Source organism: Grampus griseus (genome assembly GCF_964374135.1).
Source record: "Grampus griseus genome assembly, chromosome: 3".
In the NCBI taxonomy this organism is placed as follows: domain Eukaryota; kingdom Metazoa; phylum Chordata; class Mammalia; order Artiodactyla; family Delphinidae; genus Grampus; species Grampus griseus.
In genome coordinates, this window is record NC_139019.1 from 158,270,537 (window position 1) to 158,297,081 (window position 26,545).

The 26,545-nt window shown below is 46.0% G+C and overlaps 1 protein-coding gene across 3 annotated transcripts in view; it reads left to right on the forward strand.

Annotated features, from left to right (window-relative positions):
• ZNF496 (zinc finger protein 496) overlaps positions 1–22,581 on the forward strand; it is a 39,464-nt gene extending 16,883 nt beyond the window's left edge. For 2 of the 3 annotated variants that reach the window (XM_082650774.1, XM_082650775.1), the window contains exons 7-10: positions 10,842–10,974; positions 11,517–11,624; positions 12,730–12,843; positions 19,213–22,581. In XM_082650774.1, coding sequence (XP_082506900.1) covers positions 10,842–10,974; positions 11,517–11,624; positions 12,730–12,843; positions 19,213–19,967 — 1,110 coding nt within the window. In that variant the 3' untranslated portion in view covers positions 19,968–22,581. The remainder of the gene's footprint in view (positions 1–10,841; positions 10,975–11,516; positions 11,625–12,729; positions 12,844–19,212) is intronic. The other variant, XM_082650776.1, reaches the window with a different exon arrangement.
• The last annotated feature ends 3,964 nt before the right edge of the window (positions 22,582–26,545 follow it).

Sequence of the window (26,545 nt, forward strand, 5' to 3'; positions counted from 1 at the left end):
GGAGTTCCAGCTCCCCATGTGGTCTCCATTGATACAGTCTGTGTTGGGGTGGTGTGGGGGAAGGACTGTTACTAGTCAGCAGGGATGGAAGTCCCAGCTCTCTGCTTGGCCTTGGCCTTCTCTGAGACCACCAGTGGGGGTGCTGGGGCACTTCATTGCAGCCTGGTGAGGGTGGGAGTCTAGGCTCCCACCCATTCTCTGCTAGCATGAGCGAGGTTGGGGGCCATGTTTTTTTGTGGTGCTTGGCTGGACTAGAGCGGTTATTGTGTGTCTAGCTACTTTCCTGGTCCTGTGGCTGAGAGAACAGGCTTTTGTTAGGGTTGTATTTTTATCTGTGCCTGTTGGTATTTTGGGGTCACCTGCTCCTTCAGCTTCAAGTTTTTATATATGAGGCAGAAAGAAAAATCCAGGGTACTCAGCACTCTGTTGTTCCTCGCTGTATTGTCTGAGGTCCCTAGCTGGTGTGCCTTCCTCTTTCCACCTTTCAGAGAGTTTGCTGTGTTTTTTTAATATATAATTTCCTGGGGTTTTAATAATACTCAGTGGGGGGAATTAAAGGAATGTATGTCTGCTCCATCTTCGAGAAGGCAGCAGAAGTCTCCTCTGAAACTTTAATTTTAAATGGACATATTTATTTCCCCCACCCATTCTTGTTATAAAAATTGGCAAGATTTAGAAAGTGAAAGGATATTACATGTTTCCAGTTATCTGAGAAGATCTCTGAGTGTCTTGATGAACTTCCTTCTTTTCTCTGCTGTTTTGTTTGTGCGTTTCTAGGATCATATGCTGTATTGAGTCCTGTGTGTATGCTTTGTCTCCAGTTTGTATGTAGGCATTTCTCCATATGATATAAAAGCTCCCTGGGTATCCTGCTAAGTGGCTGTGTCAGATTGTCAGTGATTGGAGCATCATTGATCCATTTCCCGGGACCTGGGACTTGGGTTTGCTTACATGATGCTGTGAACATCCGTGCCCACCGTGTTTTGTTCCTATCGCAGTTTGGGGTAGATTCACAGACACCTATCCAAGGCTTACGGGGAAAAACAGCCATATCTGTTTTGAAAAATACGTACCTGCCAGTTTTTTCTTCAGAATCTTCAGAACCAGACACCTCTGCAGTGCTGTCTTAGAGCACTGACTTCTTTCATATTTCACCAATAGTGGCAGTTACCATCTTTTTCTCATTAAGAGACTAGTCAGGGAGAAAAAAACTTTTTCTTCTACTCTCTAAGGTTCAGTGGCTGGGAAACTGCAAGTGGAGCTGATAAAAGTCAGATTAACAGGTGAAAAATATTTATTTTATATGGCTATGGGGTGCCTCACAGAAATGAAAGGAAAACTAGAAGGCAGTCAGACCCAGAGAATTATACCATTTTAACTACAGGCAATACATTTATGGAGAAATGACAAGACAAAGAGGATTTTGAGCTTCAAGGGCTGGTAAATTGTGGGAAGGTAGCTATATGTGGAAACGAATGGAAGATAAAGGTTATTTAGTTAAATTTGTTATGCTGTCTCTGGGCTGATAAAGAGTCTAGAGTTCTGTCTGGTTATTAAGAGTCACATTGCCCACCCTGGTAGGAAGGGAGGAGTCCTTCACAAAGGAAAATTTACGCCCTGCCTTTAGGCAAGTAGGGGGAGGGTACTTCTTCTGCAGTCTTTCTGTTTCTCCATTGCCTACAGCTCAAAACAGCCCTTAGGCCAAAGTGGCATATTTTGGAGTGGTGTATTCTTACCCCCTTCAAGACCAACATCAAGTTCTTTGCTGCAAGCCCTTGTGAGGAGAGCCTGTGGCTTCCTGAGGCTTGTCTTCCACTCTGTGGAACTTGTCTTGGACAGGCTTCCCCCACACTGGCCTCTGACTAGCAGTAAAGCCACTTAAGGGCTGATAACTATAGGCTCTCAGGCTCCACCCCAGACCTGCAGGGGCATAATGTGCATTTTTACCAGGATGCTTGAGTGATTGATATGTACATTCAAATTTGAGAAGCCCAGTTCCAAACGGATTCATCTTTAGAAAGTTTTAAAATATTATATTTATTTTTATTTTTAACTTTTGCTTTCGCATTAATATCAAGCTTGGGGGAGACTGCCAGAATAGAAATACTGCAAATACTCTTCACTTTAATTCCCGCATTCTCTGTCACTATCTCTCTCCCTCTCCCTCCTCCCTCTCTCTCTCTCTTACTCTGTCTCTGTCTCAGCCCCAACGCCCCCCCCCATTTTTTTTCCTGAATCTTTAGGGAGTTATATGCAGACATTCTTCCCCTTTTATCTCTTTGTTCATGCCAAGGGAGCATATTTCCTAAAAGCAAGGGTATTTGCTTACATAACCATAATACAGTTACTACATTCTGGAAATTCAACATTAAAATAATAGTCACAGAGCATCATGCTTCCCAATTATTAGTTGTCCTATGTGCAACATTTTCTCCTTAGAATTTCAGTGTTTGTCGCGGCATCAGTAGTTCTGAAGAGTGAAGATTAGTTGTAATGGCAGACTCTGCTCAGATAGGTTCTAACACGATGAGATTCAGGTTACACGTTTTGGTGAGAGTGCCAGGCTGGGTTGTCTTTCCCCATGTGTCACATCGAGGGCCCTGAAGTGGTGTTCCCCATATGGATCATGTAAGCTCTGATCTCTGGGGTAAGGGTCTCAGGTGGTTTTTTTGTGTGTGTGTGTGTGTTTTTAATAAAATTATTTATTTATTTATTTTTGGCCACATTGGGTCTTCGTTGCTGCACGAGGGCATTCTCTAGTTGCAGCGAGCGGGGGCTACTCTTCATTGCGTTGTGCGGGCTTCTCATTGCCGTGGCTTCTCTTGTTGAGGAGCATGGGCTCTAGGCACACGGGCTTCAGTAGTTGTGGCACGTGGGCTCAGTAGTTGTGGCTCGCGGGCTCGGTAGTTGTGGCATACAGACTTAGTTGCTCCGCGGCACGTGGGATCTTCCCGGACCAGGGCTCGAATCCGTGTCCCCTGCATTGGTAGGCGGATTCTTAACCACTGCACCACCAGGGAAGTCCCTCTTGGGTGGTATTTTAATACGACATATATACATATATAAGTTATGTATAATTGTTCCATATTTGTTTATTTTTTATATTAACATTTTTTTAAATCTTCACCATAATGATGACTGAAAATGGTCTCTATATTTTTACTTCTTTTAATCTGTTTTTTGAGCTATAATTTGCATATACCTATTTTAAGTGCAAAGTTTAGAGAGTTTTGACAAGTGTCTACACATGTAACCATCACCCAGTCAAGATACAAAACATCTCCATCACCCCAGAAGTTCCCTTGTGCCCTTTTGCAATAAAGCTTTGCTCTCCTGCCCATGTCAGCACTGATCTCCTTTTTGTCACAATAGATTTGTTCTTCCTGTTTTAAAATTTTACATAAGTGGGATCATATAGTATGTGGTCCTTGGTGTCAGGCTTCTCTTACTCAGCCCAGTATCAGTAGTTTGTCCCTTTTTATTGTTGAGTAGTATTCCATTGTATAACTACGTCACAGTTGGTTTATCCAGGGCAGTTCCCTGGTAGTCCAGTGGTTAGGACTCCGTGCTCTCACTGCCGAGGGCAGGGAACTAAAATCCCGTAAGTCACGCAGGGCGGCCAAAACACACACACACACACACACACACACACACACACACACACACACACACACACACACACACACACACACACACACACACACGGTTGGCTTATCCATTGACCTGTTGGTGAATATTTGGGTCACTTCCACTTTTGGCTGTTATGAATGAAGTTTGTATGAGCATTCATATACAAGTCTTTTTGTGGATGTATGTTTTCCTTTCTCTTGGGCAATTACCTAGGAGTGAAATTGTCACGGGGAAGTGTATATAATTAATTATAGGAGAATTGGCTATTTTCTATAATGATTTAACCACTTAGACTCCTACCTGCAATGAATGAAAGTTTCAGTTTTTACACATCTTCACCATATCCTGACATTGTTATTTTAAAAAACATACTTTGGCTGTTGAGGTGGATATCTCAATATGGTTTTGATTTGCATTTGTCTGTTGACTAATGAAGTTGGGTATATTTTTATGTGCTTGTGGATCATTTCTCCATCTTTTGTGAGGTGTCCAACATTTTCCCTGCTTTTTGGGTTGCTTATCTTATTGTGTTTTAAGACATATACATTCTGGATAAAGTCCTTTGTCAGATATATGTATTAGGAATAGTTTCTACTAGTCTACAGCTTGCCTTTTCATTGTTTTAACGATGTCTTTTGAAGATTGGATATCTTCAATTTTAATGAGATTGAATTTATCAGTTTTTTCTTCTATCATTTAATGCTTTTTGTGTCCTGTCTAACAAATCTTTGTCTACCCCAAGGCAACAGAGATTTTCCTACTGTGTGTTTTATAGTTCTAGGTTTTACATTTAGGTCTTTGGTTCTTTTTTGTTGTTTTTGGTTGTGCTGCGTAGCACGTGGAATCTTTGTTCTGCAACCAGGGATCGAACCCGTGCCCCTGCAGTGGAAGCACGGGGTCTTAACCACTGGACTGCCAGGAAAGTCCCTTTGGTTCTTTTTTTTTTTTTTTTGACTGTGTTGGGTCTTTGTTGCTGTGCATGCGCTTTCTCTAGTTGCAGCGAGTTGTGGCTTCTCCTGTTGTGGAGCACGGGCTCTAGGTGCACGGGCTTAGTTGCTCTGCGGCATGTGGGATCTTCCCTGACCAGGGATCAAACCCGTGTCCCCTGCATTGGCAGGCGGATTCTTAACCACTGCACCCCTTTGGTTCCTTTTAAAATTATATTTTGTGTATTGTATGAGGTGTAGGGTTGTTTTTTTTTTTTGATGTTGATATTTAGTTGTTTATCACCATTCACTGAAAAGATTTCCCTTTCTCCCATTGAATTGCCTTGGCACCTTTGTCAAAAATTGGTTGTCCACATATGTCTGGACATCTGGGCTCTACCTGGTACCCTGATTTATGTTTTGATCCTTTATGCCAAGAACACTATAACTTTATACTTAGTTTTGCAATTGATAGTGAGTCCTCCAATTTGACTTTTGTTTTTCAAAGTTCTTTTGGCTACTTTAAGTGCTTTGTATGTCCTTATAAATTTTAGAATCAACACATCAATTAAAAATAAATAAATAAAGTCTCCTGGAGTTTTTATGTGGAATTGAACTGAATTTATAGATCATTATGGGGCAAACTGACATCTTAACATTTTGAAGTCTTCCCATCTAGGAACATGTTAAATCCTTCCATTTACTTAGTTCTTCAGTGTTTGGATGGGGTACATATTTGGTAAACATTTTCCTTAAGAATTTCATGACTTTTGATGCTATTGTAAGTGGTATGGTTTTTTAATATTTCATCTTCCACTTGTTCACATATAGAAATACAACTGATTTTTGTATACCGACCTTCTAACCAGCAACCTTGTTAATTTTACTTATTAATATAGAAGCTTTTTTGAAGATTCCAGAGGATTTCTATGATTGGATTGTAAGAATTTTGGCCTCTAGGCTTGGGTGAAATTCATCACCTTTCTTTTTGAAACTTTATCAAAGTGAAGATTTTTTTTTAATATATAAATTTATTTTTGGCTGCGTTGGGTCTTCATTGCTGTGCACAGGCTTTCTCTAGTTGTGGCGAGTGGGGGCTACTCTTTGTTGTGGTACAGGGGCTTCTCATTGCAGTGGCTTCTCTTTGTTGCAGAGCACGGGCACTAGAGTGCGTGGGCTCAGTGGTTGTGGCTCATGGGCTCTAGAGCGCAGGCTTAGTAGTTGTGGCGCACGGGCTTAGCTGCTCCGCGGCATGTGGGATCCTCCTGGACCAGGGCTAGAACCCACGTCCCTGCATTGGCAGGCGGATTCTCAACCACCGCACCACCAGGGAAGTCCCCAAAGTGAAGATTGATACTAGTCTTTTATATACATTTTTTCATGTACTAGTAAAGGTGAACTTTTTTTCATATGTTTTAAAATATTTACTTTCTTGGTTCCCTCACCTTTTTTTATTGGGATGGAAAGCTTTTCCAATTGTGGTGTAAGGGCTCCATATATTTAAAGCACTCTTTGCCTTTCATAAGTGGTGTGCCTTTATTCCCAGTTTGTCATTTGTCTTTTAGTTTCATTCATGCTTTTTCATTACTGTGGATATTCATAATTTTTATGTGGAGTATCTGCCAATTCTTCATATGGCGTCTCTATTTTTAGTGCCTGAAAGCCTTTGCGGGGGTGGGGAGGCTTCCAGTTTTTTATTTTTATATTCTTTATGATCAAGGATCAGAATCTAGTTTTATTTCTAAGTAGTTAGCCAACTGTATCAGGCACATCAGATGAAAGTCATCTTTCTTTTTCCCCATTGATTAGGGTTCTGTTTTTTCCTGTAGATTAAAGTTTTAGGTATACCAAATTTTGTTTCTGGACTTTTTCTTCTCTTCTATGTTGGCCTGTTTTTGTTCCAAAGCCACATTTCTGATTTTGAAGCTCTTTTCTAAAATGGTCACCTTACTAATTTGTTGAACATTTTCTTGCAGTTCTTTATATTTCATTAATATTACTGGTTACTCATATCACCATAAAGCGATTGAAACACTTAGATTTTTTAAAAATTGAAATGGTGTTATCTTTTCTTTTATGATAGTGAAGTATATCCACAGTTGATAACAAGCTGGTTTTAAAAAAATAGGAAGAGCAACTCATTAGAAAATAGAAAAATAGGCAAAGAAAATAAGCGAGCATCTTAAGACAAAACCCAACTGGCCAATAAATTCATGAAGAGATGTTCATCGAGGTAAAGGGAGTTACGCTCCTGTGATTGCTTCATACCCACAGTGCTGCTAGAACCTTAGATATTTGACAGTGCCCAGTGCTGTTGGCAAAGGTGTATGGAAATAGGCGTGCCAGCGTATTGCCAGTGGGAGCGTACTTTAGGTACTCCACTTGAAGAAAGATGTGGAAATACTTAATGTCGGTCAAGATGTATGTTCCCAATGTTCCCTCTGCACATCTACTCTGGAGGCACTGTTACACATGGATGGGGTGACAGAAGAGAGAGTTCACTGAGCTGGGAAAGACCTAAACATTATGACAGAAGAAATAATTCTATGAAATTGTATACATTAAAGTCAATGAACTAGACGTACGTATATCAACGTGAATAAATCTTAACTAGAATGGTGCATATAAGGCAAGTTTAACATTTAAATACTTACAAAACAGTGCTGTCATTTCAGGCTATATTTGGATGTAGTGGGAGTTTAAAAGCCATGCATAGAATATTAAACACCAAATCCAGAGTGCAGCTTCCCTCTAGGAAGGTCTGGGAGTGGGACTGGGGTCGGGAGAAGCTCAGAGGAGACCATAATCCTACCACACCCTTTCAAGGAAAACCTGAAGCAAAGACTGTTACCTATTAATAGTTCATACATCTTACTAGCGGGTACATGGGTATTTTATTTCAGGTGTTTTTGGTTGTTTTTTTGGCCGTACCACTCAGCTTGCAGGATCTTAGTTCCCCTACCAGGGATTGAATCTGGGCCACCGCAGTGAAAGCGCTGAGGTCCTAACCACTGGACCGCCGGGGAATTCCCCAGTTTTTAATACTATTAAAATATAAATGATACGTGCTTAGGTAGGTCTTCAGACGCTAGAGAAAAGCATAAAGAAGAAAAGAAGCCTCACATATGATTCTGCAAAACATTGTGTTCTATGCTCTTTACACACATGTTTGCATACATCTCTAATGATTTCCTTAGAAACATTTCCTAGAAATAGAATTACTGGATCACAGTGTATGCTTCTGCTACATTCTCCCAAATATTGTTCAGAAATGTGCAGTTATTTCCAACCGTGTATAAAGGCCTGTTTTCCTACATCCCTAAGTACCCAGGGGAGTATCACACTTTTAATCTTTTCTGATCGAATGGACTGGGGCAAAAAAAAGTATAAATAAGTAATTGTAAACATATGCCTGTGGTAACATAAACATACGACTGTTGAATTTTATTTATATCCCAGATGACTGACATTTTAAGACAATGTATGTTCAGCAAGATTTCTAGGGGCCCATTAGAAAGCTTTTAACCCAGCAATTCCCAATCTTGACCTCTTGTCACAGTCACCCATGAAACTCTTCAAAATATTTTTCCTTGAAAGGGTAATGCTATTTCATAATTCAGAAGACACTAGGTGATATTACTGAACCAATATTAAATTTCTCGGTTGTAGAGCAGTTTTTTTTTCTTTTTTAATATATTCATTTATTTATTCATTTAAGAAACATTTATTGAAATCTGTTCTGTGCCAGGTATTGTGTTGGGCATTCAACGTACATTATCTCTTAGCCCTCACAATAATACCATCTATCTATCTATTTTTAGCAGTACTGTTATTATCAGTTAGCAGTACTATTATTTTTTTTTCACACTCACACACTGTATTTTATTTTTACAAGAGATAAATAAACTGACACCAAGCATTGTAAATGGATGACCACAGCAAAAGCAACAATGATTGCAATTACCAAACACGAAACACACTCATACTATGTCATGATATTGACATTCAGTCCAGGAATCCTCCGCTGTAACAGCCCCTTTACTTTGCAGTGAAAATTGATTTGTGTATTTTTTGCCTTGTAGAGCAGTCTCTTGACCATGGCTCTGTTGACATTTTGGCTGGGTAGTTCTTTGTCGAGTTGGGCCGTAGGGGTGTGTTGTGCAGCACCCTTGGCCTCCACCCGCTCGATGCCAGTAGTGCCCACCCCTCAGTGGTGACAAAAATGTCTCCAGACATTGCCCGATATCCTCTGGGTGCAGAATCAGTCCACTTGGTTGAGAGCCACTGTGCTAAAAGAATTGTGCTGATGTAGGAGACTAACATCTTTCTTAGGAGATACACTCTGTCACATGTTGGGGTAACGACCTGTGATACCTGCAACTCCCCAGATATCCAGGAGAACGAGTGAACATACCCAATCACCATATATGTGAGAGGGGGAAATGTGACAAAAGGGCCACATGTTCATTTATTGACTCTAGTTGAACAGTGGTGTATCCTTCATGTTCATTGTATTACTCTCTAGGTTTAATTTAAAAAATTAAAAAGCACGTATGTGGGGGAGGAAGGGTCCAAAGGTACCAGAGGAGATGCATTGAAAATTCTCCTTACCCAGGTCCCCACCCACCCATCTACCCACCAACCCCCACAGCTGGCACCTGGCCCCTGGGCAACCGTATGGCAGTAACTGGTAATATTCCAGAGATTTAGCTGCAAGGACATGTGTTTAAAATATTGTGAATTCTTTTTTTAAAAAAAAAAAGAAAAACAGATGTTAGTATATTATACAGAAGTACTGTGGGTTGCATTTTTACCCCCAAATTTTATTTTGAAGTCCTTTTCAATTAACTGTATAAAGGGCTTTTTTTTAAAAAGACAAAAAACAAACCCAAATGGAATTTTATTTTAAATGTTTTGTGATTGAAACACTTTGCAGAAAACCTGTGCTTGTTAAGCCAATATATAATGACATGCTTAGTAGAAATAATACATGTATGTATTTCTGTTCTTCTGGGATTAGAAGGTACAAACAGAAATGTCAACTAGACCAGTAGTTGTTCATCTTTTCACTTTTTTTTTTTTTTGCGGTACGCGGCCCTCTCACTGTTGTGGCCTCTCCCATTGCAGAGCACAGGCTCCAGATGCGCAGGCTCAGCGGCCATGGCTCACGGGCCCAGCCGCTCCGCAGCATGTGGGATCTTCCCGGACCGGGGCACAAACCCGTGTCCCCTGCATCGGCAGGCGGACTCTCAACCACTGCGCCACTGGGGAAGCCCCATCTTTTCACATTTTACTTCTCCCAAATATTCTATCAGATGATCAAGTTTCCAGATTATTACGAACAAAACAAATAATTTTTCAATGACATTTACATATACCACCAATTGTCATATTAGTATTTAGAGGAAATTTGAGAACCTAGCTTCATGCTCTAACTGGCTAAGAATTACATTTCCATTTTGTAAATGACTTCTTTATTTTTGTGGACTCCCGGTATTATGTGGATATGCCATCATTTCAGAAATTAAAATTAATTTTTGACACATTCTCATGGTTTATAACACAGTGTAAGAAAAGTCTCCCTCCTGCACATAACCCCGGGGGTCCTAGCACCTTTTGCAGAAGCAACCGGCGGTCAAGACTTTTAGGTGCTGGGCACACAGGGACAATCTAGACAACCTCTGGCCGGGTGCTTTTCATGTAACAGTACACCTTGGAGGGCTTCCTACGCGGTACGGAGAAGCCCTTATTCTTTCTAACGAGGGTGTGATCAGGCCTTGTAGGATGTCCTGTAGCTTACTTAAATAGTTCTTTGTTGATGAGCATAGACCTTGTTTTCAGCTTTAACTATTATCTCTTATCATCAGTGCTGCAGCGAAGGAGCTCATACAGACCTCATGCTGCACATGTGAAAATAAACTGTAGAAATGGAATCTCTGCATGAAAGGGTGAACACGTGGGTAATCTGGTGGACATTTGCCTGCCTGGGAGTTGTGGGTTGCAGCCTCCCCAGCACTGTGTAGGAAGGCCTGTTCTGTACATCCTTGGCCACCCTGTGAGGCATTCACTGTTTGGATTCTGCCAAACCAGATGCATCCAAGGTGGGTCTCAGGCTAGAACTAGGGAATCAGTGTGAGCTCTGGAGCAGCCTGTCTGCTTTTTCTTTCTCCCATCTGCACATGTTGCTGGGGGCTCTACCTCAACCCCGTCTTCCTTCCCACTTGTTTGTAGCATCCCTCCCCTAGCTTGTCCCTGGATTGAGGTGTACCTGTTCTGTGGTTTCAGAACCGGGTTTCTTCTTTCAAGGATATGATCTTCTGCTTCTCAGAAGAGGACTGGTCCCTTCTAGACCCTGCCCAGACTGGCTTCTACGGAGAGTTCATCATTGGGGAGGACTGCGGCGTCTCACTGCCTCCAGGTAAGACTTAACTCTCCTTCTCTCCTGAGACCAGGGATCTAGGGGGCCCATGTCTGACCTCACTGTTCACCCCCAAGCCCTGATGGGAGGTCACCTGTACACAGTGGCCCCAAGGCCACTCTGCAGGTTGACCATTGCCTGCTGCTGTGACGTGTAAGTTAGGCTTGTTAGCTGCCTGTTTTGCATACAAAACCAAATATAACTTGTATCCCTTGCATTTGCTTTTCTTCTGTCATTCTTGTCCTATCGATTTCTTCATTGCTGTTTTTCTGACAGGCCTGAAAGAGTTGCCCCAGGCCCACAGCTTCCCCTTTAGTGTCCTTCCTCCCCCTCCCTCTCCCTGCTTGCTCTGGTCTTTCCACTTCTCTGTGGCCCTGTGTGGCCCCTGTTGGTGTCATGGCCTGTCACATGTCCCTCCAGCTTCTCTCTTCTCTACCTGTCCCAGAGTTGCCTGGGACAGGCAGCTTCTCTCTCCTCCCACCCTGGTTTCCTGTGGGAGCAGGTCACTGATGAATGTGTATCCTTCCCTTTTCTGTGAATAGATGACCCAGCTGCCCAGCTGGATCTCTCCCAAGGAGAGGAGAATGAGCCACGTGTTCCAGAGTTGCAGGACCTCCAGGGGAAGGATGTGTCCCAGGTCTCCTACGCAGGTGAGTATTGATACCAGAACTTGGTGAATAGAGCAGGTTGGAAGGCCGCTGCCAGCCAGAGGCAGACCTGCTCCCTCTGCCAATTTTCTGCAGCCCTCTGTCACCACTGGACCATGTCTTGGTAGGACAAGTCTTGCCTCATCCCTCATTCCTTACAGAAAGAATATGGGGATTTTAATTTTGCCAGGTGTGGGGATTGCACTTCATCAGCCAGGAACTAGGATGTAATAGGAATATCTTTCTCCTCTGCTATAACTGACACCTGGCTTGTGCTGACAACCCAGTGGCCCCTCTACCAGTGAGGTCACATGCTCTCCAGAGGTCAGGTAGGGGAGGAGGAGGGTGTGCCACCTCTTGGCCGGGCACTGGGCACAGTGCCTCTGGCCGCTTCACCTGTCTACTCCATCCAGCCACATACTGCAGGTAGTGTGAGGAAAGTGAGGCAGGGGGGTGGCGCTCGGGCTTGGTTGACATGACACAGTTCAGCAGCAGCATTTCCCAGCCCCCTCCCCACCCCCAGCTTTCCGTGTCACCAGAGCTTGTATCTGTAACCACTGTGCTGTAACGCCTCAAGATGTCTGCTCCTTCGGGGGAAAGAGTTCTGTACGGTGTCATCAGCAGACCCTTGACCCCTTCCCCTTTGGGACCTAAAGCTGGCACAGAGCAGGTCCGTATTTCACTCACTATCCCCACCGGGAACAAGCATCCAGGGCCTCTGGTGTGGCTAGCTTCCCATCCCGTCTCTACCCCAGCAGGCCCTGTCCAGGCTGCGTTTATGCAGCGTCTGCGTGGAGTACTGGAAATCCCACCACAGAAAATGGAAATGCCAGCAGGGATGGCAGTTACTTGTCCACAGTCAAGTGGAAGGGGCAGAACCAGGATCCACATTCCTCCTATCTAGCTTCAAAACCCACGTTCGTGGTGTTGGCCCATTTTGCCTGCAGATTCATTTGCTCAACAGACATTTACTGAGTGGCTGCCCTGAGAGGGAGCCTAGGCCTACTCTTGGATCACAGCCTGGCATCTGTTAAGATGCACCCCCCCACCCCCAGGTGGTGCTGCAGCTGCAGGGAAAATCAATGTTTTCATTTTCTTCTCTGGAAAGACTTCCCAAGTCTCCAGCCATTCCAGACAGAAGAAAGAAGGAAACGGGATGAGCCGCAGGTGCCGGAGTTCCAAATCTGCCAGCAGACGGTGCTCCCGCCAAGCACCTGCCCAGGTAAAGGAACGCCTGAGAGGGTGCGGGGGAGTGTGCCCCTGGCTGTGTGATGTGTGGCTTGAGTGTGCATATGTGTGTGTGTGGTGTGTATGCGAGCTTGTGTGTGCATGTAGCGTGGGGCTGTGATATGGCCTGTGGTGATGGCATGTGTGATGTATGTATAGTGTGTCTGGTGTGTTGCGTGTGTGAGCGTACGTGTGTGGTGTGTATGGTATGTGGCATCGTGTGGTATACATGTGAGCATGTCTGCATGTGTGTGGGCATACACGTGTGAGTGGTGTTTATGTACGTGGTGCGTGTGTGGTGCGTGCATGTGTGTATAATGTCTGTGTGTGAATGTATGCGTGCATGGTGTGTGTGTGCGTGCATGCGTGTTGGGTATGTGTATACATTTGTGCTGGTGGTAGGTTCAGGAATTGAACTTTCTGAAGTTCCTGCTGACGGTTCCTTGCCAACTGCCTGCCCTAGTTTTGTTTTGCTAGGTTCTCTTCCAGCTCACTCGCAATCTGAGACCCTCCCCTCCTTTCCTTTCTCTTGTGGGTTGAGTCAGGGTGCTGATGTAGTGCTGTTGGCCACCTAGTTTGTGTATTTCTTCCCTGAGCAAGGAAGACGGGACTCCCCAGACAAAGTGTTGGAATTAGAGAACAGGTTTACAGAATGCTGAAAGGGGGACCTCTGGAGAATGTACTCCAGCTGCCCTCGGCAGCATTTAGACTCCAAGTAATGCTGGTAAAAGTTGCCACCTCCAAAGGCGAAGACTAAAATCCCGCCATGTTTAATGTCGTCAGTGTTCAGCCATTCTTCCAAATATCACACCCGAGTCTCCGGTCCTTACTTGAACCCACTGTGTCATGGAGGACTTTTTGCAGCCATCCAGACTGACTCATGCACAATCCGTGATGCCTTTTGGAAGCAAGATTTGCATGATATTTTGGTGTTTCCACCTACCACCGTGCAGGGTTCATGACCATTTGTGTTCGCCCCCTCTCCTGTGTAGACAAAAGGGATTTTATGCTTATGTAAATCTACAGTCGGTCTACATGGACAGTACTCCGTCCCCACAAGCTTTGATGCTCACCCCTGGTTTTCTAAGGAGCTTGCTGAGGATGATTTTTCATGTGTAGCCCATTCTCAGTTCTGCCTGATGAAAGCTTGATTCTCGAGATACGTTTTGTTTTTGTGGCCACGAGGCATGTGGGATCTTAGCTCCCCGACCAGGGAGTGAACCTGCACCCCCTGCCTTGGAAGGTGAAGTCTTAACCACCGGACCGCCAGGGAAGTCCCTTGAGATGCATTTAGAATCCTCTTCCGCCTCTTCCTGCCCACAGCATGTCTCAGCCCTGGCAGCATCCTTATAGAATGTGGACAGTCATTAATCCCCAGTTTTTTAGCTCCACTCTCCCTCTGCTGGGCTCTGACACAGAATATACTTTGAAATGGCAAGAAGCTAAGGGTTGCTATCTGAGATCAGTGAGAGATGATAGATTGCAAAGAATAGGCACCATTTTTATTTTGGTGGCCTTGCCCACACTTCTGACAGCAGGTGAAGGGTCCACATCCACGCTCATGAGGGACCCTCCCAACTGGTTCCATTCGTGTCAGTCCAACCAGCACATTATAAAGCTGCCACTGCAATGGAATATCTTTTTTTTTAATTTATTTATTTTATTTTTTTTGCTGGGCGGGGGAACTGCGTTGGGTCTTCGTTGCTGTGCGCAGGCTTTCTCTAGGTGAGGTGAGCGGGGGCTACTCGTCATTTTGGTGCGCCGGCTTCCCACTGCAGTGGCTTCTCTTGTTGCGGAGCACGGGCTCTAGGCACGCGGGCTTCAGTAGTTGTGGCACACGGGCTCAGTAGTTGTGGCATGCAGGCTCTAGAGCGCAGGCTCAGTAGTTGTGGCGCACGGGCTTAGTTGCTCAGTGGCATGTGGGATCTTCCCGGACCAGGGCTCGAACCCGTGTCCCCTGCATTGGCAGGTGGATTCTTAACCACTGCCCCACCAGGAAGCCCAGAATATCTTTTCTTGTTTATTGCGTTTTCTCTGTGAATTGCCTAGTTAATACTCTTTAGTCCTTTTTTTCTTTTTTGCCCCTTCCCCCTTCACATTTGGTAAGCTCTATGTCTTTATGTCCAAAGCACTGCACCAGTGTAAGGTCTTTACACGATTTGTGCATTATATCCTTACTGCACCTTCTGAGATAGATACTGTCTCAGCCAGCACAGGCTACTATAGCAAAATACCATAGAGGTATTTTCTATTAAACAATAGAAATTTATTTCTCACAGTTCTGGAGATTGAGAAGTCTGAGATCAAGTCAACAGCAGGTTCATTGTATGGTGAGGGCTCTCTTCCTGGGTTGTAGTTGACTGCCTTCTCCCTGTGTGCTTGTATGACCTTTCCTCCGTGCATTCTCATGGAGACCGAGCCCTTGTCTCTTCCTCTTCTTATAAAGGTACTAATCCCATCACAAAGCTCCCACCTTCAAGACCTCATATAAACCTAATTACCTTCCAAAGGCCCCACCTCCCATACCATCACATTGGGAGTTAGTGCTTCGACATACAGATTCTGGGGGGGACACAAACTCTTGGCCCTAACAGGTACTATGATGTCTCCATTCTGCAGCTGGGACCCCCCAAGCTGAAGTCTCTTGCCCAGGTAGCGTCTGACACTCACAGGCTGAGTATCAGACTGAGGATCTGAACCCATGTTATAGGGCTCCAGGCCCATGCTCTTAATTCCACATTCGCTTGCCTTTTCTAAGACTTAGTAGAAACTCAAAATTGTGGGGCTCAATCTGTTGCCTCTTAGTATTTGTACATAATTCCTCCTGTTTTTTAACTTTGTTTCTGTGGGTTTTTAGGACCCACATAAGGACTTTTTAGGACTCACATAAGGACCTTTTAGGACTTTTAGGACATAAATGGTTTTCTAAAAACGTTTTTAGTATGTAAATGCAGTTTTTCATCTCTTTTTTGATTTTGTGTCTTGCTTAAGAACGCCTCCCCCTCCTAACATTATAAGAATATATTAGTTATAATGCGTTTATTTCTTTATTTTTTAAAATCTAGCTTCCTGTCCTCCCTGCTTCTCTCCTTAGCACCCCCAGCTGACAGGGAATAATTCATTCCCAGGCCACAGATTGCCTTTCTTGAGGAATTAGCCATCAACCTGGTCATGGGCTTTCTCCCCCTGAAAACACACAGCAGCCTGGTTGTTCCCTGGCCATGGGACAGCACAGCCAGAGGCTTTGGTATGCAGCACCCACCCCCCCCACCCCAAGTTGAGCTCAATTCCCCTGAACCTTGATGTACGTTATCTCTCGGTTTTAAATTTTTCTCCTGTAAGACAGAGATAATAGTCATAGCTACCTTGTGGAGTTATGATTGTTGAGGATTAAATGATTTAATACATGTAAAAGCACTTACACCAATAACTTCCCTGTTTTCTCTACCATTATCCTCACAGCCAATTCAGCCTCCCTCTGCCCTTCTCTCCACCCGCCGCACCCCTTGCACTCATCAGTGCTGAGCTGAGACAGCCCTGGTGTTACTCTTTCTCTGTGGTGTTTTGGGCAACGCATCTATGAGTTTCATCTCATCTGCTAGGAATTCTTTACACTGTTGTGTCAATGGCACACAGCACTATTGTTGATTTATTTCCCCCCTTTTAGAAACTATGCATCTATTTTTGGCCACTTCATCTGATTTAAGGGGATGTCATCCTATATGCACTGTATTAGTCTCCTAGGACAGCTGTAATAAAGTACCACAGACTGGGAGCCTCGAACAACAGAAATTGATTTTCTCAACATTCTGGCAGCTTAGAAGATTGAGATCAAGGTTTCAGTAGAGTAGGTTTCTCCTGAGGCCTCTCTTCTTGGTTTGTAGATAGCTGTCTTCTCCCTGTGTTTTCACATGCTCATCTCTCTGCATGTCTGCGTCCTAACCTCCTCTTCTTACAAGGATACCTGTTGGATTAGGTCCTGCCCTGTTGACTTCATTTTAACATAATTACCTCTTTTTTAAAAAATTATTTATTCATTTATTTAATATTTGGCTGCATTGGGTCTTCGCTGCTGCATGCGGGTTTTCTCTAGTTGCTGCGAGCAGGGGCTACTCTTTGTTGCAGCATGCGGGCCCAGTAGTTGTGGCTCACAGGATCTAGAGCGCAGGCTCGGTAGTTGTGACGCACGGGCTTAGTTGCTCCGTGGCACGTGGGATCTTCCCGGACCAGGGCTAGATCCTGTGTCCCCACATTGGCAGGCAGATTCTTAACCACTGTGCCACCAGGGAAGCCCCCACTTAATTACCTCTTGAAAGACCTTATCTCCAAATATAGTCACATTCTGAGGTGCTAGGGGTTAAGACTTCAACATAACGTATTTTTAAGAGGAAGAGGATGCAGTTCAGCCTATAACACTTCACCCTCTGTTCCCCCATGATTCATGCTTCTCATATGCAAAATACATTCACCCTATCCCAACACTCCTTAACCTATTCCAGCATCATCAAGATTTAATTTAAATCAGGTTTGGGTGAAATTCAAGGTGTACTCACTTCCAGCTGTGAACCCGTGAATCCAGACATCGAGTTATGTGCTTCCAAAACGCAATGGTAAGACAGGCAGAGAGTAGACACTCTCATTCCAAAAGGGAAAGATTGAAAAGAAGAAAGGCTGATGGCTCCCAAGCAAGCCTGAATCCTAGCAGGGCAAATTCCGTTAGATTTTAGGGCTTGAGATTCATCTTTGGCTCAGTGCTGTGTCCACACTCTGGGCCTGTGGATGCAGTGGCAGTCCTGTCAACCTCTGAACTGCCTTTGGGGCTGGTCTTCCTTTTCCTTCAAGGTTGATGCATGTTTGCAGCCAGATAGCTCTATTAGTTTGTTCTGGAAGTCTGAGAGCCTTCCTTCAGTTCATCCTGGCTCCTTCCTTTTTATTCCAAGATGGCAGTGTTTCGGCTCATATAATGTTCTTAGAAACACTGTAGGCCTCCCATGCAGTTTACAGTAGTTCAGACCATTCCTGGATTATCTCATCTCCATTCCTGGCTTCCGAGAAGGTTGATTGGATCCAAGGTTGTCCTGCCGCACCCTTGGTGTTCTCCCCAGAATATACTTTCTCATTTTTTGCAGTATAGGTAGACTGAAAATTTTCTAAATCTTCAAGTCTTCCCTTCCCACTCCACAGTCTCACATTCTACCCAGTCCCCCTCACACTTGTCTTGTGATGTTTGGACAGATACCCCCATGGACTCTGCCCTTCCCATTGTCTCTCCTGCTCTCTGTGGCTTTGGGTCTTCCTGGTATGCTCTGTCCGGTTTCACCTGCTCTCACATTCCCTAAGCTGCCAGAACTCTCCTCTCTCCAGCAATTAAGTCCAGAATAACCATATTCCTACTAATATCTTGAAGGGCCTGGCACCACTGCCCCCCCACCCCTGTTTTAGACCTGAGCCCCACATTTCACAAAAGTGAGGAAACAGTCCTGAGGAGAGCTGCGCAGTGGGCTCTGGGCTGCAGGCCAGGACTTCATACCAGGTTCCCCAGTGCCCACCCACTTCCTCCCCACGGTACAGCTTTCCAACATCACGGGCTTGGGATCCATTGAACGAGCTGCTTCTAGTCAGTTTATAAAGTGCAGGACATCTCTACGCATCACCACTAGTGGCTGTCGGTGGGCCTCTGATACGACACTGAGAGGGAGAGATGATCCTGGGCAGTCTGGGACCGTTGAACAGCTCTGACATCACAGCAGGGCTCAACTCCCCTTCAGCCCTGAGCCCTTGGGCACATCACCCGAGTTTGCCTATGTTTATAATGTGGCAAATAAGGTATCACTGGGTGTGTCCAGGAGCAAATGGGACTGGGCACGTCAGAAGTCTTGCACGATCCCTGGGGCATTTAAGTGCTCAGAGTATGGTAGCTGGCAGCTTCCTGGCAGTCTGTTTATAGAATATAGTGTCTTCCTCTCTCTCAAGGCTTTTAATGTACCCTGACAGATTTTTCCCCATGCCTGGTTAAGGAAGTCAAGGTTACGTGATGTGTAACTGCTCAAGACTTACATGCAGACTCTTAGAGCTTGGAGGGGTCTCAGTGGCTAGAAAAAAATATATATATATATTGGGTCTGGGGGCTTAGGAGAAAAAGGTAGGGAAGAGGGAGAGAGGAGAAAGAGGTACCGAGGATATGTTGGCACAGTGTGGCGAAGGGTTTCCTTGCCACTAGATAACACCAGAGGTATCTGCAACCGGAAGATCCCTTGCAAAAATGTGGGTTCCTGGACCCACGCTGAACCTTCCTGGGTAGGGTTCGTAGGGGCTAGAGTGTGGCCTGGGCAGCACCACTGACCTCCATGTTGCTTTCTGGTAGCCGGAGGTGATGCACCATTTCCCGACAACAGCCTGGATGAGGAGGTGACCATCGAGATTGTTCTTTCCAGCTCTGGGGACGAGGACTCCCAGCTCGGCCCCTACTGCACAGACGAGCTGCAGAGCCCCACGGAGAAGCAGCACAGCCTCCCTACCTCCCACCGGAGCGGCCCTGAGTCAGGGGGTGAGGTGCAGACCTCCTCCAAAAAGTCCTATGTGTGCCCGAACTGTGGCAAAATCTTCCGCTGGAGGGTCAACTTCATCCGGCACCTGCGGAGTCGCAGGGAGCAGAAGCCACACGAGTGCTCGGTGTGCGGGGAGCTGTTCAGTGACAGCGAGGACCTAGATGGGCACCTGGAGACCCACGAGGTCCAGAAACCTTTTAGGTGCGGTGCCTGTGGGAAGAGCTTCCGCCTCAACTCCCACCTGCTCTCCCACAGGCGGATACACTTGCAGCCAGACAGACTCGAGCTACTGAAGAAGAGAGAGCAGGAGGCATCGGGTACCGTGGGCGGGGATTCCGACGCCCTACTGGCAAAGGGCAAGGCCAAGCTGCGCTTCCAGTGCTGTGACTGCGGGAAGGTGTTCCAGCGTCCCGACCAACTGGCCCGGCACCGCAGTAGCACTCATGTGGACAAGTCCCGGCCCTTTCAGTGCCGGTACTGCGTCAAAAGCTTTTCCCAGAACTCTGACCTTCTCCGCCACCAGCGCCTGCACATGAAGCGCCGGTCCAAGCAGGCGCTGAACTCCTACTGAGTCAAGGGCGCACACGTTGTTGGGTGCAGCTCCAGCCTGGGTAGAGCACATCCCGCTCGTGCTCGGTTCCAGACTCCTCCCCAGGACGGAGACCACATCCTCCTGACCTTTACTCTCAGGTAGAAATGAGATCGTGGCCAGTTGAGCATCCGTTCTGTCTCTGCTGTGCCAGAAGCTGGGAGGGCGTGTCACCACCAGCTTTGACTTGCCCAGTGTTATCGGGTCTAGGAGAACCCTGTCCAGTGCTTCCCAAGCGGTGGAGGGACCGGGGCGCCCCCTACTGCAGTGGCCCCTTGTCGGGGTGGGGGCGGTCTGTCCCTTACCAGCTAACTTTCAGTATACTCCCATCCTGTGCTGTCTGAATTCCCACCCCACCCTGAGGTCTGGAGGTAACTGTACTTTCTGCCTGACAGCAAGAAGCTGCAGATGAGGTGATGGGTTAGGAGGAAGGCAGGAAGGCGGGGTGGGACCCGTGGGCACAAGGGCAGTAGGGCCAAGCACACCAGACCATGTCATGTCATCAGAAGTCTGAATCCTGGTCACCATCTGGTCCACAAGAGCACCTCACAATTATGAGATGGCCCTTTCAGGCTCAGAAGCCTTGGTGGGGGGCTTTACAGCTTCTTGCCAAATGGAAACCTTTTATTTGTGATGGTGGCTGGTTATTAGGGATTGTGAGCTCATGTAAGGCAAAGCCCACATCTTAAACTGTATGTTGGCACACGCTCCCCAAAGTGTCCTTTCTTTGTACCCTGAAGGTCCTTGGTGTATGCTTGTGGGTTAGAAGTGAAGTCATCGTCGTTTGAAAGGCACTTAAGTTTCCTTTCCCATTGGGTCGTGTCTAGGAAAGGGGAGCTCAGCTCCAGTGAATGAGAGGTTCCTTGGCTGGGTGAACTGAGCAGGGGAAACAACAGAACCTTTGGTGAAGTCATTCTCTACATTATATATTAACTTAGTGTGCCAGTTGTATTAGTTCCTTAGGGCTGCTGTAACAAAGTACCAAAAACTGGATGGCTTAGAACAACAGAAATTCATCGTCTCAGTTCTGGAGGCCAGAAGTCCAAGATCAGGGTGTCAGCAGGGTTGGTTTCTTGTAAAGGAAGGATCGGCTCCGTGCCTCTCCTTTAGCCTCAGTGGTTACCGACTATTGTTGATATCCTTTGTCTTGTTGAAGCATCACCCCATCTCTACCTTCATCTTTACATGGTGCTCCTGTGTATGTGTCTGTCTCCAAATTTTCCCTTTTTATAAAGACACTAGTCATATTGGATTAGGGCCTACCCTACTGTTTCCAGTATGTTCCCATCTTAACTAATTGTATCTGCAATGACCCTATTTCCAAATAAGGTCACATTCTGAGGTACTGGGGTTAGGACTTCAACATGAATTTGGGGGGGATGGGGAGACACAGTTTAACCCATAAAACTAGATAATCCTGAGGTTCTGCTGTCATTGCCGATTCACAGGTGAGTCAATACAAACTTGGGTTAGCTTACTCTCAGTTCTATTGGAAGCAGGATTCAGATCCAAGCTTCTGCTCCCAGGGTGGATGTCCTCTGCACATAGCCTTTAAATTTCATTGCCTGGGGTTCTGGGCTGGGAGTGACCACTGGTAGTAAAACCGCAAGCAATGAAAACCACGGTCTTGTTCCTGGCAGACTGGCCAGGTTGGCGCAGCTCAGTGATGAGAAAGCACAGAGGCTATAGAGTATCAGTGACTAAATCAGAAAGCCAGCCACCAGGCATGCGTTACGTATTTGTATGTCAGGTCCCATTAGCAGGCAGTAAGGCTGGGCAAATGAATGCAAGGCCCTTTGTTCCTTGCCAGCCACTTCATTGTCACGTTGAGAGACACTGCTGCCACAAACTCAGTGAAAGAGTTACACAGTTTTATAGCAATAAAATAATTTGGTCATAACCCTGAAAAAGAAAGAAACTGTTGAGGCTCTTTGTTTTCTACATAGTTTGCCTCTTGGATTGATCTGGATTGATCTGCCAGGAAAAGGGAAAAATATGAATCTTGAAGGCCAAGGGAGGGGAAAACTCCAAATAGAACCCAGATTCCGTGTACATTTACCCCACCCACCTGTGCACTCTTGCCCAAGGATTCCATTAAGAGGGGAGGTTATGATCCCAAGAGGAACACTACTCTACTTAGTGTATTTTATCTGAAAATCTTAAGTAAGAAAGAAAGGGAATGTGACAGAATTGAAACCTTTGGGGACGCTGTGCATCGTTCAGTACCCACCAGATATTGTGAGGGAGTCCCCCATTCACTTACGCAAACCTGACCAAGGTACTTAGCTAATCAGAAGGTTACCTTCCCCCTGGATTCGGAAACCCTACTGGGTGATGCAACTCAAATCCCAGGTTCTTCCCATGCAGAAGAATCAATGCGGTTACCTGCTCTGGAGAAAGCTCCTCCGGAAGATAGGAGAACTGACTGACTTACTCCCTTCCCACCCTCCCTGGGTAGCTGGGCAGACAGGGGAGCTATGTTTCTACCTTGCCGTGGATGTTCAGAGACCCCACATCTGAAGAACATCTGTCCTCCCTGTTCATCTGATCCCTTGGCATTGTTCCCATAAATCCACAGGTGCATAATAAAATTCGACTCACTGAATTCATATTTGCGTTTGACTTTTCATTTTAGTTTAAAAAGTAACAAGTAGCACAGCTGAGAGAGATGGTCCATTGGCCTGACAAAGAGAAGTTGAGGTGGTAGGATGCTGAAAATGGCCCTCTGGATGTCAGGCATCACCTTGTGAAACTTCTGGGCCTCAGATAGATAGTTCTGGTCATCTGATCTGACTTGTCTAGAGGAGAGAGGAAGTAACTGCTTCTTTACACCAGGGATGGGATGAACTTCTGGTAACACCATAGCTGTTTCACCCAACCTCTGCCATTTTCATATAGTCTCTGTCTCCTGACCTCTTGCCACAGCTGGGAAAAACAAAGATAAAGCCAGTGGTGGGAAGGTCCCTTGCTATTCTTAAGTCAAATCATGGCACAAGTGGAAGAGAAGGCACAAGTCTGTGCCTACCTTGGACTTGGAGATTGGTCCTGGTTGCTTTTCTCCTGTGAGATAGTTTCCCTACTCTCCCAAAAGCAGAGTTTTGATCAGGCACAAACACTTCTGCTTGCAGCGTAATGGAGGGAATTTGATGACATTTCTGTCAATTCCCCAGTTCCGTCTAATAAACCCGGGTGCATTTTCTATTAGTAACAAAAGTTGATACTGTTTTGTCTTATAAGGAATGGTCAATGCCTACCAGTGCTCCAATGCAAACAGGTCTACAGATTAGGTAACATGCATAAGAAGGCAGCTTAGCCGGCAAAGGAGCATTGGGAGGAAGACTGGATGACCAGGCTCTCCTGCAGCCCTGCCCCACACCTAAGGCACCCAGCATCTGCAGGCTGGTTATTAGGGATCATAAGTTCATCAAGGGCAAAGCCCTGGGGTTCCATCCGTACCTTTTGACCATCCCATACAGATTAGGAATTTTATCCTCCCTCTGAACCATAGCCAACAACGAGAGCACCATGATTAATGTGCGTATAATCACCAAAGTACACTGCAGTATTATGAAATCCCCTAAGATGCAGAACTCTCTTAAGAAATGGAAGAGCAGATTCACACATTAATGAGAAGGGCCAGTCTTCACTCGCGTATCTTGGCCATAGCGAAGGAGATCACAAGCAGATTGGTAACCCCCTCAAGACAAAGGGCTGTCTCCTCAGCACACTAATAAATGGCAGGGGATTGCCCTTTTCCCATCACCCGCTAAAAAACGGTTTGGTACAAGTCATGTCTGTACTAGCCTATTATGTACAGGTCTTGCTACATCTTGTCAAAATGTAAAGGGGCCAGGATACCTGCCCTGAAAACGCTGCAGGTCAGAAAAGGTGCAGACTTAATAGTTGGGGTAAATCAATCCCACCCAAATCAAGCTGGATCACCTTTGAAAGTGTCTGTGTGCTCTGAGAAGAGATGGGGGCCTGCTTCCAACCCACTGAAGGTAAATTCAGAGTGATTTCTAGATTTTTAAAAAAATAAATTTATTGGGCTTCCCTGGTGGCGCAGTGGTTGAGAGTCCGCCTGCCGATGCAGGGGACACGGGTTCATGCCCCAGTCCGGGAAGATCCCACATGCCGCGGAGCGGCTGGGCCCGTGAGCCATGGCCGCTGAGCCTGCGCGTCCGGAGCCTGTGCTCTGCAACGGGAGAGGCCACAACAGTGAGAGGCCCGAGTACCGCAAAAAAATAATAATAATAAATTTATTTATTTTATTTATTTATTTGTGGCTGTGTTGGGTCTTCGTTGCTCCACGCAGGCTTTCTCTAGTTTCAGTGAGTGGGGGCTACTCTTTGTTGCGGTGCGCGGGCTTCTCATTGTGGTGGCTTCTCTTGTTGCAGAGCACGGGCTATAGGTGCGCGGGCCTCAGTAGTTGTGGCTCGTGGGATCTAGAGCACAGGCTCAGTAGTTGTGGCGCACGGGCTTAGTTGCTCCGCGGCATGTGGGATCTTCCCGGACCAGGGCTTGAACCCGTGTCCCCTGCACTGACAGACAGATTCTTAACCACTGCGCCACCAGGGAAGTCCTAGATATTTTTAAGTGTTTCTCTGAGTAAATATTTTGGAAAAGAAGATTTGGAGTGGAAAAGAGTATAAGCTCATATTGAAATCATATCAACACAGCATCTTCAGCAAACAATGACTCGTCAAGTTGCAGGTAGGGGGTGGGGTTGCTAAGAGTGGCTGGACCAAATTCATCTTGGTCTCCTTTTTTACAACTCATATTTTTCTAAAATGGCTTGGCTGATGTCCAGATGATATTCTGTGGTCATGATCTAAAAATTTCACTAGCAACTTTCTTTTTTATTTTTATTTCTTTTTGCGGTACACGGGCCTCTCACTGTTGTGGCCTCTCCCGTTGCGGAGCACAGGCTCCGGACGCGCAGGCTCAGCGGCCATGGCTCACGGGCCCAGCCGCTCCGCGGCATGTGGGATCTTCTCGGACTGGGGCACGAACCCGCGTCCCCTGCATCGGCAGGCGGACTCTCAACCACTGCGCCACCAGGGAAGCCCGCTAGCAACTTTCTTTAACCATCTGCTCAAGAAGCCCAAAGTCTAACAGATGTGCATTCGCCAAATTTATGTAAGGAGAACCAGGTGCACCAGCAAAGATGGCCACTGAGATGAGAGATCCAGGGGCCTCAGCATCCTTAAGGCTGTCTCCTGTACCTGTGGAGATTTTCACGTAGCTGCCTTTGGTGACAGCAGAGAACTTCGGCTCAGGCACACTCTCTGTCCTTTGAGAAGGTGCTAGGCAGGTGGGCAGTCTTGGGGTTCAGAGAGGGTAGGCATAGACCCACCTTGTAGTTGGGTAGGAGAGGGTGGACAGATACCTGGTATATTCTGTCAATGTTTTCTCCACTGCTAATCACCCACCAAGAACTGAGACCTCATTGTGTTTACCTGTTTACATTGCCAGCTCAGTATCTGAATCAAAATGGGATATTGATAATGTGCGGTATAAGGTGCACCTTGTCAATTCTGCCCTCCCAAGAGAGACTGGACTCCTATTGGAGCAGGAGCTTGGAAACCAGCTTTTCCAGGTGCTGAGAAGAGCCTGCTGCTATCATAACGCCAATTCTCTGACACCAACTGGTTGTCCACTGTGGACAGGGAGTGTTGCCTGCCATTCCAGTAAACAAGGATCAAGCCATCGGCCACGGCAGCCCTGCCCCTCCCTCCCCGACTTGTGCGCCCTGAGGGGAATACAGGATAGAGAAAAACAGGGACTTCCCTGGCAGTCCAGTGGTTAAGACTCCGCACTTCCAACACAGGGGGTGTGGGTTCGATCCATGGTTGGGGAGCTAGAATCCCACATGCCAAGGTTAGAGAAAAACAGGAAGCATGATGTGCTTTGGATACTGGCCCTATAGAGTTAAGATGCTTATCTAAGGAATAAATTCAATGAGCCCAGATTCTTGCATCTTCCCTTACAGAGAAAAGTGTTAAAATCATTAATTTGAGGTGTCTGCTTTTGTGATTAGCAGTAATAAATGCAGTCACTCTCCCACTAGGGCGGACAATCTGAGAATATGGAACACATGATTTTTGGTTTTGTTACTCTTTTGGGTGAAGGTGAGATTTTTCTGAGCTGGGTTTTAAGTGGCAGAGGGAAGCAGATTCCTTTTTTGCAACTTTTCATGGTCACTTGGGAAAGAGAAGTCTGAGACAGAAGATGGTCTGAAGCCAGACAGCCTCTTTCTCCCTAAACCTGAGCTGATCTCCTTCGGCCTTGAGAAAGGGCCCTCCAGGGGATATCAGTGCTCTAGGCCATGTGCTCCACACCCCTTCCCCCACCCATGTTTGGGTCACAAGATGTGGCTGAAGAAGACAGAACCACAACCCAGGCTGAGTTTCAGGCTCTGGATAGCAAAGGTGAAGTTGAAACTGAGCAGGACCCTGTGGGGCCCTCCTGGGCACAAAAGCCTTTCTGTGTCCCCGTTTCTTATATGTAGGAAATAGGCTTCATTCAGCCTCCTTGACCTTCCCTGAGTCAAAAGGGCA